We start from the raw sequence: 18,081 nt of genomic DNA on the forward strand, positions 1-18,081 counted from the left end.
TCAAATCAATATTTGGAGTGACCATCATTAACTGAAATAGAAACAGCTGTGTAGGAGGAATACGACTGGGTGAGGAACAGCAAAACTCAGCTTACGAAGTGAGGTTGCTGAAGATCATACACCATGGCATCGAGACACATCGCAGCTATACTGCATCAGCAATCTCTCTCCCAGGCAGACATGCCTCAAAGAGAGGATACAGATACAAAGCAGCAAAGGATCCAGGATAGACCCCTGGGGAACCCCACTTGAGACGAATGTAAACAGCCCCTCCTTCCATTACAGAGAATGACCTGTTAGAGAGGTATAAACAAAAACAATTTAGTAATACATCACCAACTTTACCGACAGCTTCATGTCATGGAGACTCATAAAACACTTCATGGATATCAAACCAGCGGCCATTTTGGAATACACTTGCACTTACAATACCACAAGTGTGAGACAGGTCACGAGTTGTTTTCACCTCTCTTAATTGATTGCAATTTTACTGAGATGCCAAGGTATCACAATCAAATTTAGAGTTTAAGAATTATATAATGTGTAAAAGTGTACCCAGGGTGTATTTCAGGCAACCACTTGTTAAGGGGAATACAGACAGTAGGGGAAAAGGCAAAGTGCCAATGGTTGGCAATGCATAAAACTTGAAAAAGTACACTTTGAAAGTGCATGAGTGTCACATTTTAAAAGTTTTTGAAGGTATAAAGGTATTTGTATAAGGAATCTGTCTGTCTGTGACTTAGCCTCTCCCATTTCAAGTGTTTTAATCCTCTAGGTATTTCACCACCAATCTTTGTGTGTGTGTGTGTGTGTCCCTGTCAGTGGGTGTGCTCATGCATATATATGTATGTGAATGATCGTACATTCATTGCCCTTTCCTGAATCCCCTGTGATCCCAGCGATATGACATGAGTGCATTCACTTCAGAATCAGCCCAGTGAGCACACAATGAGTGAATCAGAGGTTGGACTCTTAATGCTAAACAAATCATTGTATTAGCTGCAGAGCTAACCTCCCAGAATTAATGAGCCCAGAGAGGCAGATGGGGAGAGCAACAGAGCTCTGTAAGTACAAGGTCTGCTTCTATTTGGTCTTGAAGCTGTTTCACGTCTCATCCAAGAAGTCCTATCAGTTGGTGGGTCATTTCACACCATGAGTCAGTCACCTGACCTGACACTCATTCGTGGACACAGATTCATGGAGCAGTACTGGGAACTCTCCTCATAGGAGAGTAGCTAATATATATTTGAAAAGTTCATAGATTTGGAGTTTCTCAAAAATAAGGTTGCCAAAATAAGTTACCAAAGTCGCCAGTTCTAGTGTCAAAGTCACTGAGTTGGCATTGTTGACTCTGACACAACTTGATAATAATACTTTATTGTAATCACATCCTCAAAGGCTTGGTTGTTTCATGACAGAAACAGCAATGCTGTTTGAATTGCCAGACAATATTTGAGGTGGTGGCGGTGGTTCACAGGAATGGAACTGGTTTTTAACCTCCAAACTTAAAACTGCACAAATTCATAATTTAATATCAACATTGAGGAAAATGACTATGTGTAAAGTGAAAGTACTTGCTCATAGTTGGGAATCCAGAGAATTATCATCCAACCCTGTAGTTCCTCTGAGCTCTACAGCACTTTGAGAGTCTTTCAGCATGCTGATTTCGTCTGACAGACTGCAACATACTGTTTTGGTTCATCATCAGCTTTTTTTCCAGCTGCTGCACACAGCTGTTTTCAATGAAAAACCTCTCAAAATGCACTGTACACTATAGTGCCTAAGTTAGGCAGTTTTCCACCCAGTTATGCTACATTTTGTTTAATTGGATGGATGAAATTTGTTTTGGGCAGTTTGTGATCTTTTAGGCTACTTTTTGTACCCTTTCGGTGGTTTCCTTGATAAAAGTTATCCATCTATCCATCGTCAACCGCTTATCCTGTGTACAGGGTCGCGGGGGACTGGAGCCAATCCCAGCTGACATCGGGCGAAAGGCGGGGTACATCCTGGACAGGTCGCCAGTCTGGGCTGATAAAAGTTATATTAGTTATATTCCGATAAATGACCTCCTCTCATCAGCGTAGTTCATCGTTCAACTCAAATAACTGATATTTGATGACCAAAAAAAACAAATGTCATCTCACTTTATTTCACTTTTATTATACAATTATTAATAGAATGGGCTTTCTTTCCTATTCAAATTATAATTTGATCAAGACTTTGTCATAAAAGACATGGAAAAGCTTACTATGTTTATACAAGTGAAGACTGAAAGTTTACTGTAATGTTATTCAAAAGCCTTGGTAGAGAAGTCCCCCCCGCCCGCCTTTTGGAGTTTGCTATACAGCTTGTTGTGCTGCTAGGTGGCCAAAAATCAATAATGCTGTCAAATTTTTCCATAAGGTGATTGTCCTTTACAAAGAAAATGCTGCTAAGTCATTTACAAAAGCCATTGCTTGAAATATGTATTTGTTTTTCAAATAGCTATACACATAAAATATAGTTCAGCTGTGATGTGAAGGCCTTGTGGCTAGCAGTGACCTAAATTTGTATGTACCTTAGCAGGACTCGACGGATTGCTGCTCATGGCTCTCATAGCTGCTATGTGGTGTGAAAAATGTTTGAAACAATATCCCTTTTACAAAATTAGATTGCTTTTGGCTGTTCTTCTATTTGCAGAAACTTGGGATAGGTGGAGCGCTGGTACTGAAAACAGAATAACAAAGGCAGAGACGGCTGAAGTGCTTGCTTGATATGTCGCAGGGGACGCTTGTGGGGTACCAACTCTGAACCACTCGGAATATTTTGAAACTAGCTTTCTTTAATCCTGCAGCTACTATGAAACAGATACTCTAATGCTTAGAACAAGCAAACAGTATTTATTGTCTCAGTTACCTCAGACTCCATCCTGCCCCCAGTTCTACCAGCAGGCAGACAGATTTATTGTGGACACTGATGCCCGTGAAGTTTAATAACTTAAATCATTCATGCTGCAATTTGCCTTGCATCTACCAACAGTAATATATGTGCTACTACGTCAGCAAATACTGCAAGTAATAAGAATCAAGTTATATAAGAGGAAACTGTGCCAGGTAGTAATATTACACAATACAGTATAGTACCACAAGATGGAAGCCCCAGGAATGAATACTGATGAAACAGCGAAATTAATTTCTTAATGTTAGGATGCACTTGCCAATTTTAGAGGTGTAATGGGTTAATGACAGTACAAACACACATGACATAGTACATGACAAAAAGTAATAAGTAGAATGTTAACTCCTTTGAGTGATAAGCGAGCATGCGGAGTTATGAAATGCAGAGGGAGTGTGAGCACTGTCTGGTGAAAAAGAAGTCGCAGGTAGACCAGGTCTCCCTGCAGGAGACATGGAGTGAAGTTGTTGTTGGTGTTTAAGAGGGAACTCACAGCAGAGCAGACGTCTGTGCTCCCTGTCTGTTTACCATTGACAGAGAGCAGCAGCCTGTGTGATAGACAGTTTTACCAATCAGTCGAGCTGCTCAAGCACAAACCACCAGGGATCCCTGCCTCGACAGGCCAAAAAGCACAGACCTCACTGGGTGACTGCCTTAGCTCTCCCTTTCTCTCTTTTATGCTCCCCCCCTAAATAAACCCTCCTCCGCCTCTGTTTATGCACCTTCTTTTCTTTCATTTTCCTCTCTTTCCTCCCTCTCTCACCACCCTGTCAGCGACTAAATTGCATCTCATCTCTGCTGAAACGCAGTTTGAAGCCATGCAAACCTGCATAATCTCAGGGTGCAGATATTAACCGTTTAAAGAAATCCATTCAGGCCTACAGACAGTAGGATCTGCTCGGTGACAGTGAATGCAGCTCTCACGAGTATTTGTGTGTTCCAGCCCTGCCAGCCATTTTTTATTGCATTAAGATGTAATCTCTGTTATCTTCTGTCGGTGTGGAGATTATTAAAAAAGATAAGGGACCAAGATAATCAGGATTAATGACATTTATAGTTAGATAGGCTAAAATGCGCACACACTCTCTCACTCACACACAAACATTTTGTAATGATGAATTTTAGAGAGGCTAATAAAAATCTGCAGTTTGCATCTTTTTACAATCTGACCTTGATGATTTGTAGGGTGTATATAAATGTGGTGATGCAGAAAAGGTTATAGTTATTCTACTGTGAAGATGTACTCATGTTTGTGTTGATCCTCTTTAGGCGAGCATAAACAAGACGGGTTGAATTATTGGAATCAATATCTCTGTCATTTGACTTGACTGTCTTCGCTACATGTGACTTGTAACCACATGACTTGAGAAGGTTTGTGTATGTGTCGTGACACTACACATACACATGTGGTGTGTGTGATCTATGATAGGATTTCTGGTTGAGAAAGATTTCAGAGAATAATCCAACAAAATGATGGTGTTTGTGTCAATGCGAGTGTTTTTTCTGGAAAATTCCCTCCAGCTGCTGCCACATGCTGGCTTTTTTTTCTCACGACACTAACGCATACACTCATCGCTTACTCATTCATATCGATCAGTTGGTCGATTATTTAGTCGATCAGTCAATGATAGATTGCAACGTGTTTATGAGGGAGATGTTTAATTAAACAACAAACCTGAATAAATTAGTGGAGAAACATAACAAATGCACACTTCTTCCATACAGTGAATGGTTTTATGGATATGAAAATTATGTAAATCACATGCTATGGCCTTCATACCAAATCACATCCCAACTGAACACCCACTGGAACTTTTGAAGTATTATAAAAACCCCAAATGAGGGATTATATTTTAAGAGAATATTGACTATTGACGAATATTGACACTGACATGGAGAATCTATGCCAAGTAGCTCTGAAGCCGGATCTGGTGGCTAATTGTGGCCCAACACCTTACTAAGGATGCTTTCACACCTGAAGTTCGGTTCACAAGGAAAAAACTGATAATTTGTTGCCTCTTAGTTCTGCTCCAGTTCATGTTCACAGTGGCATTACAAACTAAACAGAGGTGAAAATATGAAGTCATATGGACTGACAGCTACCCCATTGAAGCCTTTCCCAGCTTCCAGCGTGTTTACCTATCGTCTCGCGTACCCATTACTAAGGAATAATAAAGCGAGTGAAACCCAGCAACCACATAGGAAATATCACCCCATTTCATCATGGCACAAAATCACTCTTTTTTTTTTGTGCTCTATAATTGTTTTCCTCTGTCCTGGCTAAATAAACCAAACTACAGATGTGAAAGTGACCTCAGACTCTTTATGTTGGTCTCTTCTATAATTTGTCACCCATTTGCATGGTACACTACATGCATACAAGTGTTGCTTTTTTGTACTTTACTAAAGTAAAGAGTATTTTTGATGCATGTGTTTATAAAGTGTCCATCTAAAACCTTCATTCCTCACATTAGAGTCAGCACAGTTCTGCATTGCAAGTGTGCAGATTTTGTACATTTAATTCAAATGTATATGTTTTCTAATTTCAAGTGTCATAACATAACAGATACAATAGACAATAGATTTTTTTGTTGAATTGTTGGAACTCTGGGGCCTAAGCCAAACTGTTACCTATAGACCTAAAATGGTCTATAAGTAACATCCTCAATGTCATCCTCAAAACAAACAGCAGAACTGTACTTGAATTTTTGCAAATGACCTTGCAAAGAAGCATTATTATTCCTCTCTTTTTGTCAGTGTCATGTCGCCTGTATCTTTTACCTGTGCCATGCTGTTCCATATTCAGTGCTGCTAAAGTTCAGCCATCCCCTGCTTTAAAGTCACTTTGCCTCTGTCTTCTTTCTGAAATGGAAAAGCAATAACTCCTCCTCTCTCTGTCTCTCCCCAGCTTTTTGATGGAATCGAGTGCGAGTTTCCCATGTTCTTCATCCACATGATGATTGACGGTAAGCCTTGTTCTATCCATTGCTGTTGTGATGATGTATGTATATATATATTTAATATTTTTTTAAATCACTCTCTGGCCAGTTTACACTCCACTGACTAACCAACAATCTGATTAAAGGCCTGTTTATTTATGGGACCATAAAAACCAACAGCTCAAAAAGCATAAATTGTACATTAAACTGATCCAAACAGCGAAAACTAAGACAAAAACAAAGTAACAACTAAAATAAGGCTCTAAATAAAATGCTCAAAAAAATATTGTCTACCTACTATACAAAACTTACATTAATGTACAGTGACAGCGCCACAAAAAGGTTCAGTTTTCTGAAAACCTACAGAACATATTTTGGGGGACATTTTAACATGATCATGTCATTTACATTTACCTGACTGGTGCATCAGTTGAGCAAAAGAAAAGCAGACGCTGTTAGATGTTATGTAGAGTTATTTGGTAAAAATGCAAATTGCTTTTCAGTCTGATTATAATGTTTTTCATTTGTAAAGCACACAACAGTGCTTGAGGATTAAAGCTGCACTAATGACTGTGTGATGTGACAAAACCACTGATAATTCTCACCTGACTTTGCAGTTCCCCTCAGCTTTATGAGCATTTTAGCGTCTTTCAGCAAATTGTTTTAGTTTTATGGACAAAGTTAGCGACGAACATAGTGAATGTAGTGGAGCATTTTGCAGCTAAATCCCCAGTGGTGCAGAAATTACTTTCAACATGGGGCAATGAAGAAACATGTCAAAAATGTATTTTAATTGATTACTTCTGACAGAAATACATTCTATTAAACATCTAGTACTTGTGTACTGACAAAAAGTAAACAGGATATGCGGTGCTGCTGCTGCTGTCTTCACAAATGCTCCGGGATGCTTCTGTTGGTGCAGTTGTACGGCTGTGATAAGCCATTTCCAATTTACAGAGCACCACGTTGTTGGGTCTCTATCTAAAATACTCTCAAATACCCACTCAGAGGGAATCCCTGCATGGACCGATTTAGTGACGCACGTCATGCAAATCTATGTATTTTTTCATGTAACGATTGAGTCGATGAATCGCCCCAGCCCTACTGTTAACATGCGCGCGCGCACACACACACACACACACACACACACACACACACACATACAGACAGACATCTGCAGAAATATACATACAGATGCACACAAACACACAAAGATGGGAAAACATGGGCTTATATGTACTTCTAGATAAAAACCTCACACACCGTCACGCCACTCATACATACATACAGAAAGTACAGCAACTACTGCTTATTTCCTTAATATAAGTCAGACTATTTAATTGTGTAGATTTGTATAGATTTGTATAGAATGTACATGCTGAATGTTGTAGTAGACTAACTGTGTAGGTTAAAATAGTTTCATCCATAAGTATCATTAATGTTTGTGCTCATGCATGCATTTGTGTGTGTGTGTGTGTGTGTGTGTGTGTGTGTGTGTGTGTGTGTGTGTGTACGTACTTGTGTTGCAGGGGTGTTCAGAGGAAATAAAGCTCAGGTCAAAGAATACCAGGACCTCCTTGAACCCATCATCTTCCAGTCTTATGAGGGTGAGTAGTCACATAAATACACACACACACACACACACACACACACAAATGCTGGGACAGATGGATGCGGAAAATTACAAAACAAAACAAAACACCTGTATAGCTTTATCTGATCACTGTGGTTTGTTTTGGAGCTTCTGCCTCTGTTCGCTCTCCCTGTAGCACTGAAAACATTTCTCTTATTAAATCGCGTCATTCATATTCATACACCACACACTGTGACTGAAGGCTCACAGAGGCGTTACATTCAAATGAACTCAGCCTTTCCTCATGAGCAAAGAAACTGGCTTCTATATTCACCTGCACCCATTGCTGTGAGGGGAGACAGTCAAATGATAGCGACATCAAGAGCTTCGGGTTTCCATTGATTCCTTCATAATAGAGCAGGAATAATTGTTTAGAAAGGATTATGAAGTTGCTCCTGATGTCTCCACAGTTCCTATGTACTGGTTTAATAATAATTTGGCTGGGTTTTAAAGGTCCTTTTTTCCTCTTTCACAGTTAAAGCCCTTGAAAAGTCTAAACCCATAAATGTATTTGCTGCTGTCAGAAGCTGCTATTGTGTGTTCTGCTGCAGGTTCGCCCGATCTCCCGGGAGTCACGGGCTCCCATTGTTTTGATGAAACATAGACACGGACAGGGTAACGCTCTGGGAGACACGCTGCTGTATTGTGGTGAATGGGCAACATTGACTAGAGATGTACCATCCTTTGAGTCAGTATTTTTCTGTGAAGTGGGTTAGGTTTAAAGTGGACCACACTTTCAGGAGAAGGTAGAGGAAAAATTGCACGTTTTGTACAAGTTCAAAGATTGCCGCCAGGGAAGTCTGTCAGATACAAACACATACGCAATTCATGTACCCCTACTATTTGTACCTTAGCTATAATTATGCCCGTGAAGTGACCAAAATGTAGCAATGGAAAAAGTGAATAAGTCACGATGTACATGAATGTACATGTGGCTGAGATGCCAACTCTCTCTCCCCTTTTCCTGTCTGTCTTCAGCTTCACTCTCCAATAGGCACCCCCAAAATAATAATAATAAAAAAGCCGCAGAGAAATCATGATATCTGTGTGGGGCGATCAGTAGACTTAACCTTCCTCAAATTAATACATGAAACAAACATAAATGGCAGATTTCCATTGTGTTTTCTACATTGTTTATCACTATTTGATATTTGACTGGTGCTCATTTAATGACATCATCTTGTTGCGCCCTTGTCTCCTGCAGCGGTTTCATTGCACCACCAGTTGTTTATCTCGATGAACCAACTCTTAATAATGCCATAACGGTAGCAGACATACATTGAAATTTGCGCTACATTAGGATGGAAAGCTAGCTAGTGTACACCAGCATCCCAAAGAGAGTTTTTTTCTACCGCTCTGAGCACCATTATTAGTGTGTTGCCTTCACTGACTTTAGTGGCTGTACCTTTAAATTCAGATTGAACTGGTACAAATGATTACCCTAAGCAATCAGAAACTACCTGTATAAATGCACTTTTTGCAATAGTGCACTAATGCAGTACCTTTGTGTGAATATTTTTTTTACATACACCTGTGTTTTTCATCAGCTGTCCAGGTAAATAAAAAATACCCCAGTTGCTTTGAAGTTCGGTGGCAGCTATTGAGCAGAGCCCCTATCAATGGTCGACTCACAAGTTAGAATGTGAAGATGCTCTCCTTAAGTAGAAAATTTATTTAAAGATTGTACACACTGCTTGTTGTATAAGCACTGTGTGAAATTGTTGCTACATACTGTGTGTGTCACCACTGCAGTGTTATAGAAGTTCCTGTAACCACAGGAGTGAAGCGCAGATTGTTCTCTCTCCAAAAGTAACACGTGTCCAGAAAAGGTGCGGTCTACACAATACTCACAGTCTTCGTCTCTCACGCCAGGCCATGCTGTGATCCCTAAATACTACTACGTACCGGCTGACTTTGTGGAGGCGGAGCAGAACAAGCATGGAAGCCAGAAGCGTTTCCCTAGCAACTCTGGCCGTGATGGGAAGCTCTACCTGTGTGGTCAGGCCCTTTACTACATCGCCAAGCTACTGGGTATGCCTGTGTGCATGTGTGTGTGCTTTGGTATGACGCTCTGAACCCAATCTTTCTGTTCAAATGTCAGGCTGTAGGTTCATTAATATTGCAAAACTAATATCACCTTGAGGTCGTATTTGAGGAGCTTTATTATACCACGTAATATGTGTTATGAATTGTCAAAAAATCTGTTCATTTTTTTAATTATTCATGATTATCTAATCATAGCAAATATTGCTTATTTCTTCACTGATATGAATCCATGGATGCAGTTTCATTTATCCTTTGTGTGTGTATGTGTGTCTGTCTTTGTGTAAATGATGAGAAATTAATTTATTTCTCTTTCTTTTTTTACACTTGCTGTCTTGTCTATGTGGGCGTTTTTTTATATGCATATTAATGTTTTTTTTTCATGTCTGCCTGTGTGTGTGTGTGTGTGCGTGCGTGCGTGTGTGTGCGTGCTCACATTCCAGTGGATGAGCTGATCAGCCCTAAAGATATTGATCCCATCCACCGCTACGTGCCCCACCAGGACCAACGCAACGTCAGCATGCGATACTCCAATCAGGTAATCACGTGGCTCTCATCTGAACCCTGCGCACTTATTTCATATTGAGCACTCATATATGGGCATTTATTCTCAGTGTAACTTTGAATTTAAGTGGTCTTCGTTAAGCTGCGCTCACCCTTGTAAATATGACTTATCCAAGCATTTAAGTGGTTTTGGCCTGAAGCAATAACAACATACACGGTAAAAAAAAAATCTACTGACTGCTGTTTTATTTTAGAATTCAAGTAGGACTAAATGCTTTATACCTTAGATGCAGATTGCCCACTCACCATGATTAAAAAAAATTTTTTATGTTTGTAATTTATATAGTTTATCCAAGGAGGACAACTTAGAAGTGTACATAAGGTATAATAGCAGACATGTTGTGCAGTAACTGAGCTAGCAGTTTCAAAGTCCAGGATGCTTGAAATTAACTTTTTTTGAATGCTTCACACACATTCAATTTCAGAACAGCCCTGCAACCCACTCTACACAACATATTAAGACTGTCTTTTGTAGCGGTGATCTGTATCACCTTGTACTCTGTCTACTTGCTTTGTTGTAGTTCTTTCAAAAGTCCTGCTTTCTCACCGTGGCGTTAGTTTAATTGAAAATCCACCTTCACTCAAGTGTCAGAAAGGCTTTTAGTTAGAGTTAAAGTTAGATTGTTGCATTGTTCTCTTCGGGCTTTTTATTCTCATTCTTTAAATTGGCCTCACTAGAGGTTAATTAGAACAACAAACAGCTTCATGAGAGGTGCCAGTTACTGTCATCAGAAATAGACATCTGGCAGCCAATTGGAGTCAAGCATTTTCAGTGGCCATGGTATAAAGAAAAGCCTCTCACCGCAAACAGTCAGGAAAAAAGATAATTCAAAAAAAATGTATAACAGTACTAGTAATTTCATAAAGGGCAAGAGCCAGCCAACACATGTTTAAGAAGAATACTACTCTTGTTTTATATCCACTCAGTGGAGCTGGATTTATACTTGATGTAAGGGGTGAACTGCAAATGCCCACGGTGAAGGTTTTGATTTATAGTTCAGTGTCAGATGTCACTCATTGATGCCACCCCCGCAACACCAGGCGAGTGAATCGTATGAAATCAGGCTGTATCGTGCTTTAATATTATTCCCCACAGTAACAATGTTTAACAACTTCACCTCATGCAATTCCCACATCAAATATGAAAAAACTCCCACTACTCAATCCTGCTTACCACTTTGTTGTTTTAATTACAATTCACCCATCGACACCTAGACAGCCATCCTTTTTTACCTTGCCAAGGGCCAGTCTTGCAGACACGGATTAAAAAGCCAGTCCATTTCCTCTACGAACTGCCTCTGAATGGTTGAATCATGTCTGAGGTTTAATCCATATGTGGGACGGCCGGCAGCTCTGTGGATCACACAGATGAAGGGTAGAGATGCGTATACAACGGCCTGATGTTCATTCTCTTTGCTGTGCTGTGTGGATTGATAAGTCCCAATCTGCTCCTGTCTGTGGAATTTTGTTTTTGGAGCTCGGCTGATAAGGTGGTACTAGAGCATGGCACACAAAAGAGGATATGTCTGCAGAGGTATGATGAACCCCAGACTGAATCAAATACTTTGCAGGGAGAACGATCAGCAGGAAGAACAAAGACAGAGAGAAATGAAAGAAAAAGCCAGAGATGGAAAAGAGCATGTCAGCCAGCCGAAAATCTTTGTGGAGAGATACAACAAGACATTTGCCTCGAAGAGGTACAAATGTCATTATTACTCTCTAGCGTATACTGATACTCTTATAATACACGGAAAGCCAACTCTGTGAGTGACTAGAATTGGGATTCACTTAAAGGTTTTGACATTTATCAGCTGTGTATAGACATTTCTCACCTCGTTGTTCGCTGTGCTATATTATTGTAGAAATAAGTGGTTTTAGATTTTCAAACTCATACAAGGAGACTATTATGGTTTCGCTTCCATTTCACTTTGCAGCTGACAATAACAGAGCTCCAACAGTTGCTATGTTAATTGAGAAACCAACCAACTGTAAATGTTTAAGGGTGCCTTGTAGTTAATGAAGTCTTGTTGGTTTGTAATCAGTGGTTACCAACCTTGTTTTGTCGGATGTACCCCCACAGCCCTGTCGGATTTATGTACATCCCTTCTTCGTCACCAACCTCCAAATGGGTTAATGTAAAGTGAATTGAGTTTGAACTGCTTATTATTTAAAGGGTTGATATGATAGTGGATTTATCAGTCTTTATAACTACAGTCCTGCGATGAATTGGCGACCTGTCCAGGGTGTACCCCACCTTTCCCCGATGTCAGCTGGGATTGTCTCCGGCCCCTCATGACCCTGTATGCAGGATAAGCGGTTGACGATGGATGGATGGATGGATGGATATAACTCCAATTTTAGTGGCAAAAGTTACGTTTCAACCTTTTATCCATTACTTTTAGCTAATAATTTCAACAGATTTTCTCATTACTATTAGCTATTTCAGCCATTTATCTATTACTTTTAGCTGACTAGTTCAACTGTTCCATTGTGTCCATTCATTTTAGTTAATCATTTTTATTGTTTATCAGTTACTATAGCAGTTAGCAGCTATAAAATTTGACCATTTATCCATTACTTTTAGCTAACTGTTTCAACTTCTCTGCTCTTGTGCTAACTAGTTTTCAGACACTCTTAGTCACAACATGTGGTGTTCAGGTGTTGTAGTGGACTCAATGCGTGGATATATTTTTCTTTAGATCTTTAGTTGAGATCAAAAAGACACCCGTTTCAGTATTGCCACTGTTGAATGTCAGCATCTCAGCATCAGTTTACTTGTATAACCAGATGCCGTGTGATATTTCTCTGTAGGAAAACAGTATGAATATATGCAGCTCCATTGTGCTGGCAGCATGTTTTTTTTATGAATTCAGCTTCCAAACTAGTATGCAGTGTGAGCAAAGCCTGACTACCCTCAGTTAGGCTGCATATTTTGTTGAGATTACTTTTATCACAATAACACTTTGTCGAAACTGGATTTGTAGGCAGCATGACAGCTCGCTGCCCGTCCTCTAATGGTAGCGGGCGCCGCTCTGCGTGCAGGCCATCAACAAAAGCCTATCAAATTTAGTTTGATGTTTTCAGCCACATGCAGTCTAATAAATGTGAGTGCGAGTGCATGGTTTTACCTCACTCATTTTGGAGAAAATTGAGAGCCCCGTGGTTTGCTGTCACGGTGATGAGGCACTATCTTTTCATGGCCATTTGAAATTTTAGTAATTCTGGTTCCGCACGACTTGTTAATGAGGTTATTGAGGAGCTGACAAGTTGTTACTGAAGTTAATGCAAACTGTTAAGGCTAACTGGGTGTGCTCAGTTTCATTAGTGGACAGAGTGGGCAGATGGGATGACAAATCCAGTCTACCCACTGCGGCATCAAGGTAAATGTTTCAAACTGGTTTGCAGTATAGTCACATAGGCCATTGTTTAAGGCACCGAAGGGTGGAGGCCAAATACAAAAAAGGGGGAGAAGATCGTTTGGCGCACCTTAAGCCATTGAGCCTGACTCCATTTTTATCTTCTCAGAGTCATAACTCAGACACATACAAAACCCATATACATATTGCCATAATCAGCACAACTTACACTTTCCAGATATGGTGATTACTCCCCACGTCAGTTGCAGACTTCCAAAAGAATTCATAGAAAAAAGACACTACTTATAACACCAGATGTTGCCTCATAACGATCTTGTTTAGACTCTATCTTCAGTATCAAAAGTCTCTAGTGATTGTTGTCTGTATGTCTGTGGTGAGTTACAGTGCAAATAGGAACCTTTTTATGCAGATTTATTTAGCAGATTCATCAAAATAAAGGAGGCTCTAAGTGGGGCTACAACACAGGTGTATTAATGGATAATTTAAATATTTTTTTTTAAACCTTTCACATATTCTGTGGAGCAGATGGCTTCCGCCGGCAGCTGCAATTTTGTGCGTCAAAATTACGTCCAGAGTTTCTTTTTGCCACTGACTGGCTCAGACAACTGTTGTCATGTGTCTGACAACATCACGGAGTCACTCGTAGGGATCCCTTCCATGATGTTGTCAGACACCTTGTTAGTCCACCAGCTAGTTGCTAACCATGTCTGTCTGCTGTTTGAAGCTGAGCAGGTAGTGTACAGTGGGTTTGACAGCTTTCTTTGTGACACATTTGAATTTATTTTTTACAGCCAAGAATTTCAGTGTTGCCACATACAAAACAACAGGAATAGTTGTGCTGTGCATGTTATTTAAAAAGTCAAGGAAATGAGTTGATGTGATGGAAGTCGTTTACTGTCTAGGTACTATGATTTGAAAGGAAGAACATCATTTCAAATGCAGGTGTTGCATCTTCTTTCTTGAGAATTCAGTAAATCTCAGAAAACACCTTCCATTGCTAGACCGAGTTTTTAAGCAGCACCGCCTGATGTAAAGAGTATTTATTTCCCTGGAAGACGTGATTGCAGCAAATCAACAGACTTTCAGTTTCAGAGCACACTTGTATCCTGCCCTCAGCCAGAGGAAATTAGATGTGGTTGTTTATTTATGTGGCTGGTGCTAAGCTCAGCGCCTTGCAGGGTCAATTGGTCAAACAAATTGTAGACTTCATTCTTCATCCCCTCTGTCCTCCACTGCTTCTCTCACCTCTGTCCTTTTTTCTTCTGCTTTATACCACCTCTCTCTGGCTCTGAGTCTTTAATTTTTATCTCTTATGTTTACTTCTGTATCTCTTTCACGCACACCTTTTCTGTCTCATCTATATGCTTAGCTAACACATTGTGTCTGCAGAGAAAAAATGGGAAAAGAAAAGGGAAAAGTAGGGGAAGGCCTTTGCACTTTTTTTTTGATTACTATTTTGTGTTTTAAGCAAGAAATTGTGTGTGTGCGCGCGCGCGCGTGTGTGTGTGTGTGTGTGTGTGGTAGCTGTCTTGTTGCCTCTGCATCATTGACATCCAGTGTTTGGTTTGCAGGCTGGAAAGGCACATGGGCGTGCTGGGCTTTCACATATAGTTAAGGCTTGATTTGTACGCCCCCCCCCATCTTCCTCTGTGTATGCGTATAATTTGCTTTCCATTTTGTGTATCCCAAAAAAACAAAAACAACTTGCATGTGGTATGAGTCTGCATCCATCTTTGCATATCACACTCTCTGCCTTCATGTGTAGACGCAGTTGTATGCAAGCATACATGTATGTCTGTGTTCATGTGTATTATTCATAGTTCCATTCCTTCCAAATGTTATGCTACCAAGAGAAAATGAGATGTTGTACAATGTTAAACACATGAAAAGCTGAATATTGTACTGTTTGTTTGGACTTATAACAATATGTAAGATTACCTCAGGATTGTTTGACAGCTCTGACTCGGAGTTAAAAATATGTGTTTCAAAGGCGAAGTTGCACTCATATAACTTATAAATACCTGTTTAAGTAGTTAGGAGCCATTTCCACCAAAAATATTTAGAATACTCCATTTCAACATATCCAATTCAGAAACTACAGCCATTCAGAATTTTAAACATCAGAATATTTTACCACTACATTTAGCATAGATTATAAATTGTGGGATTTGAGTTTGTTGTTTTTATAGTGTTTTAGTGTCACTTCCTTTTAATCCTATTCCTTCACAAACCCAGCCGTGACTCCAAAACCCTGTAATGCCCTGCAGAAGAAGTGACTTTGATGAGTTGGAGCTGACATGGCAACACTTTATATTCTTGCACGTTCCTGTGAAGAAAGTATTAAGAATGCACACAACACAGCATCAATTTAATGTGGCCAGTCTACATTTAAAAATGATTATACGGCACAAATCCCCCATATTGCACATAGGTAAGGCAGGATGCATTAAATTTGCATCATGTGTGCATCTCAGCAGAAAGGTTGTGGTTTTGCTTCAAACTACTAGCATTTGGAGGGTGGGAAGTTGTAATTTTAATGTATAGTGGGGCTTGATGTACAGGAACCTTTTACTACCATAATGACCTGCAAGTATGTTAAAGAGGATTGGAAGGTATAAAATACTGCTACACAACTTAAATATGTATGTAGCCCACGTAGCAAATGGTGGAAAATCAGCAAAAGTGCTTTACGCTGCTGCTTGCACTTCTTTACTGTACTCCATGCATTATTTTTTAAGCTTGACCCTGTGGAGAAGTGCAGCTTTACTTGATATTTAGCAGCTACCAAAGTGCAGGGGTCGACTGTGTTGGGTTTTTCTGCATGAGAGACAACGCGCTCCTAGGGCTGTGAGGGTGAGTCAGATCAAATGCACCCTGGGGAGAGTGGCGTGACATCCCACTGACAAAACATGGAATAATACGCAGCAGGCGTTGCAGCTGGGGGATTTGAGAAGTCATGAATGGCTGTGAAAGTGAATTAGTTGGTTATGTTGCTTACAGCATGTCACACATTTGCTTTTAATGTTATGCCCTTAATCTAACCAGCTATTCAGGCTTGCTCACTATGTCACATTTTACATTTTCTCAGTCTGTCTCTCCTTGCTCTGGATCTTTTTCTCCATCTGTCTTTTGTTCAATTTTTTGGAAATTCAACAACCTATATACACCCATATACAGCACTGAAGCACATGCAAGAATAGCACTTGTGTGCATCATAAACAACGCAAGGTACCACTCGACTCCGTCATTGTAAACTCTGTTGGAACCTTTGGCTTCTATCAGATTTCTCTTTTATACACAAACACACACACACATTCACACACATACACACATATATATATATATAGCATTATGTTAGAAGAAGGTTAATGGAAAAGTTGCGTTCTGACCCTTGCTGCAGGAGGTGTCAGTCATCAATAAGAGATAAGCGATGCATCAGGGGATGCATCGCTTATCCCCTGATCCCCTTTTCCACTCATCATCACCAATTGGATAGTACAGCGTACAAACATGCCTCACTAGAGGCGGGAAGGTGGGAGGAACCCTGAACTATTCAGGAAGGGAGGAAGAAAGAGAGAAACCCACTTCACTTGACAGGTGCATTTACAGATAAAAGTCACAACAGAGTGTTAGCCTAGCTAGTGCTGCATTTTAAAACAAAAACGTAGTAGTGTGGATGTAGCCTTAGGCCCCATCCACACACAATGATACTGACAGAGTTTTTGACTTGGTATTTTTATCAAAATATTTTGTACTGTGCAGATAACACTTGTAGCCTACAGCCTAAACTTGTACTGTGCATGTCGCCGTATTTACTTTGTGACGTTTCCCGCCGCCACCGCCTGTTACATTCAGTAAGAGTCCCAGCTCGTTGTTGGTCCATGCAAAAAAAAAATTAAAATGTGTGGTCCTTCGTCTGTACTACTTTATTCTTTCACCAAATCTTCTGTAACTACGGAACAGACCATCTGCTTCATGTTTACACAGGCACGCACATGCCCAGTGTCTGTGAACGGCCACTAGATGTGTGTTTTCAGTAGTTTTAATGTAGACGGAGATCAACTCTGATACGCAGCTAAAATGCTATGTGTGGACGAAGATCGTATTTGTTTTAAATAGTGTGGATGGGGCCTTAGTTTACCTGTGTAAGGTGTGTATTGTAAAATCAACTTTCATCTTTATTTGATTAAAAAGCATCTAATCTATTATTCTGGGTACAATTTGGTACCACTTTCTATGAGCACAGAAAAATTAATAGATGTGCTGGAAAGCTACATAGAAATTATATATCAGGCTTTACTACATGTTTTGGCTGACGAATTATAAAATTTTTTTTATGTAAGTATCCATAAGAGGCACTGTTGTACTGTTTGCTCACTACCCATTTCTTCTATTCATTCAAAATGAACCAGAAATATAAAGCACATTATTTTGCTTTTACCAAAGGATTGTACCTGGGAAATTATTATCAGACACCTTGTGAAGAAAACAGCATGTGCAGATTTCATAAACTTTATATGATAGATCTCTTGTGTAGTAGTAGATTTAATGTCAAAAGTAGCACATATGATGCATTTTGACTCAGTACTTA

The 18,081-nt window shown here is 39.9% G+C and overlaps 1 protein-coding gene across 3 annotated transcripts in view; it reads left to right on the top strand.

Moving 5' to 3' along the window:
* The window catches only part of phkb (phosphorylase kinase, beta), a 105,329-nt gene that overhangs the window by 43,844 nt on the left and 43,404 nt on the right, over positions 1-18,081 (top strand). For all 3 annotated transcript variants that reach the window (XM_038701486.1, XM_038701485.1, XM_038701484.1), the window contains 4 exons: positions 5,843-5,900; positions 7,403-7,480; positions 9,379-9,537; positions 9,993-10,087. In XM_038701486.1, coding sequence (XP_038557414.1) covers positions 5,843-5,900; positions 7,403-7,480; positions 9,379-9,537; positions 9,993-10,087 — 390 coding nt within the window. The remainder of the gene's footprint in view (positions 1-5,842; positions 5,901-7,402; positions 7,481-9,378; positions 9,538-9,992; positions 10,088-18,081) is intronic.

Source organism: Micropterus salmoides, unplaced genomic scaffold (assembly GCF_014851395.1).
Source record: "Micropterus salmoides isolate LMB-PRFRI ecotype aquatic unplaced genomic scaffold, ASM1485139v1 Ms_hic_scaffold_6, whole genome shotgun sequence".
Lineage (NCBI taxonomy): Eukaryota > Metazoa > Chordata > Actinopteri > Centrarchiformes > Centrarchidae > Micropterus > Micropterus salmoides.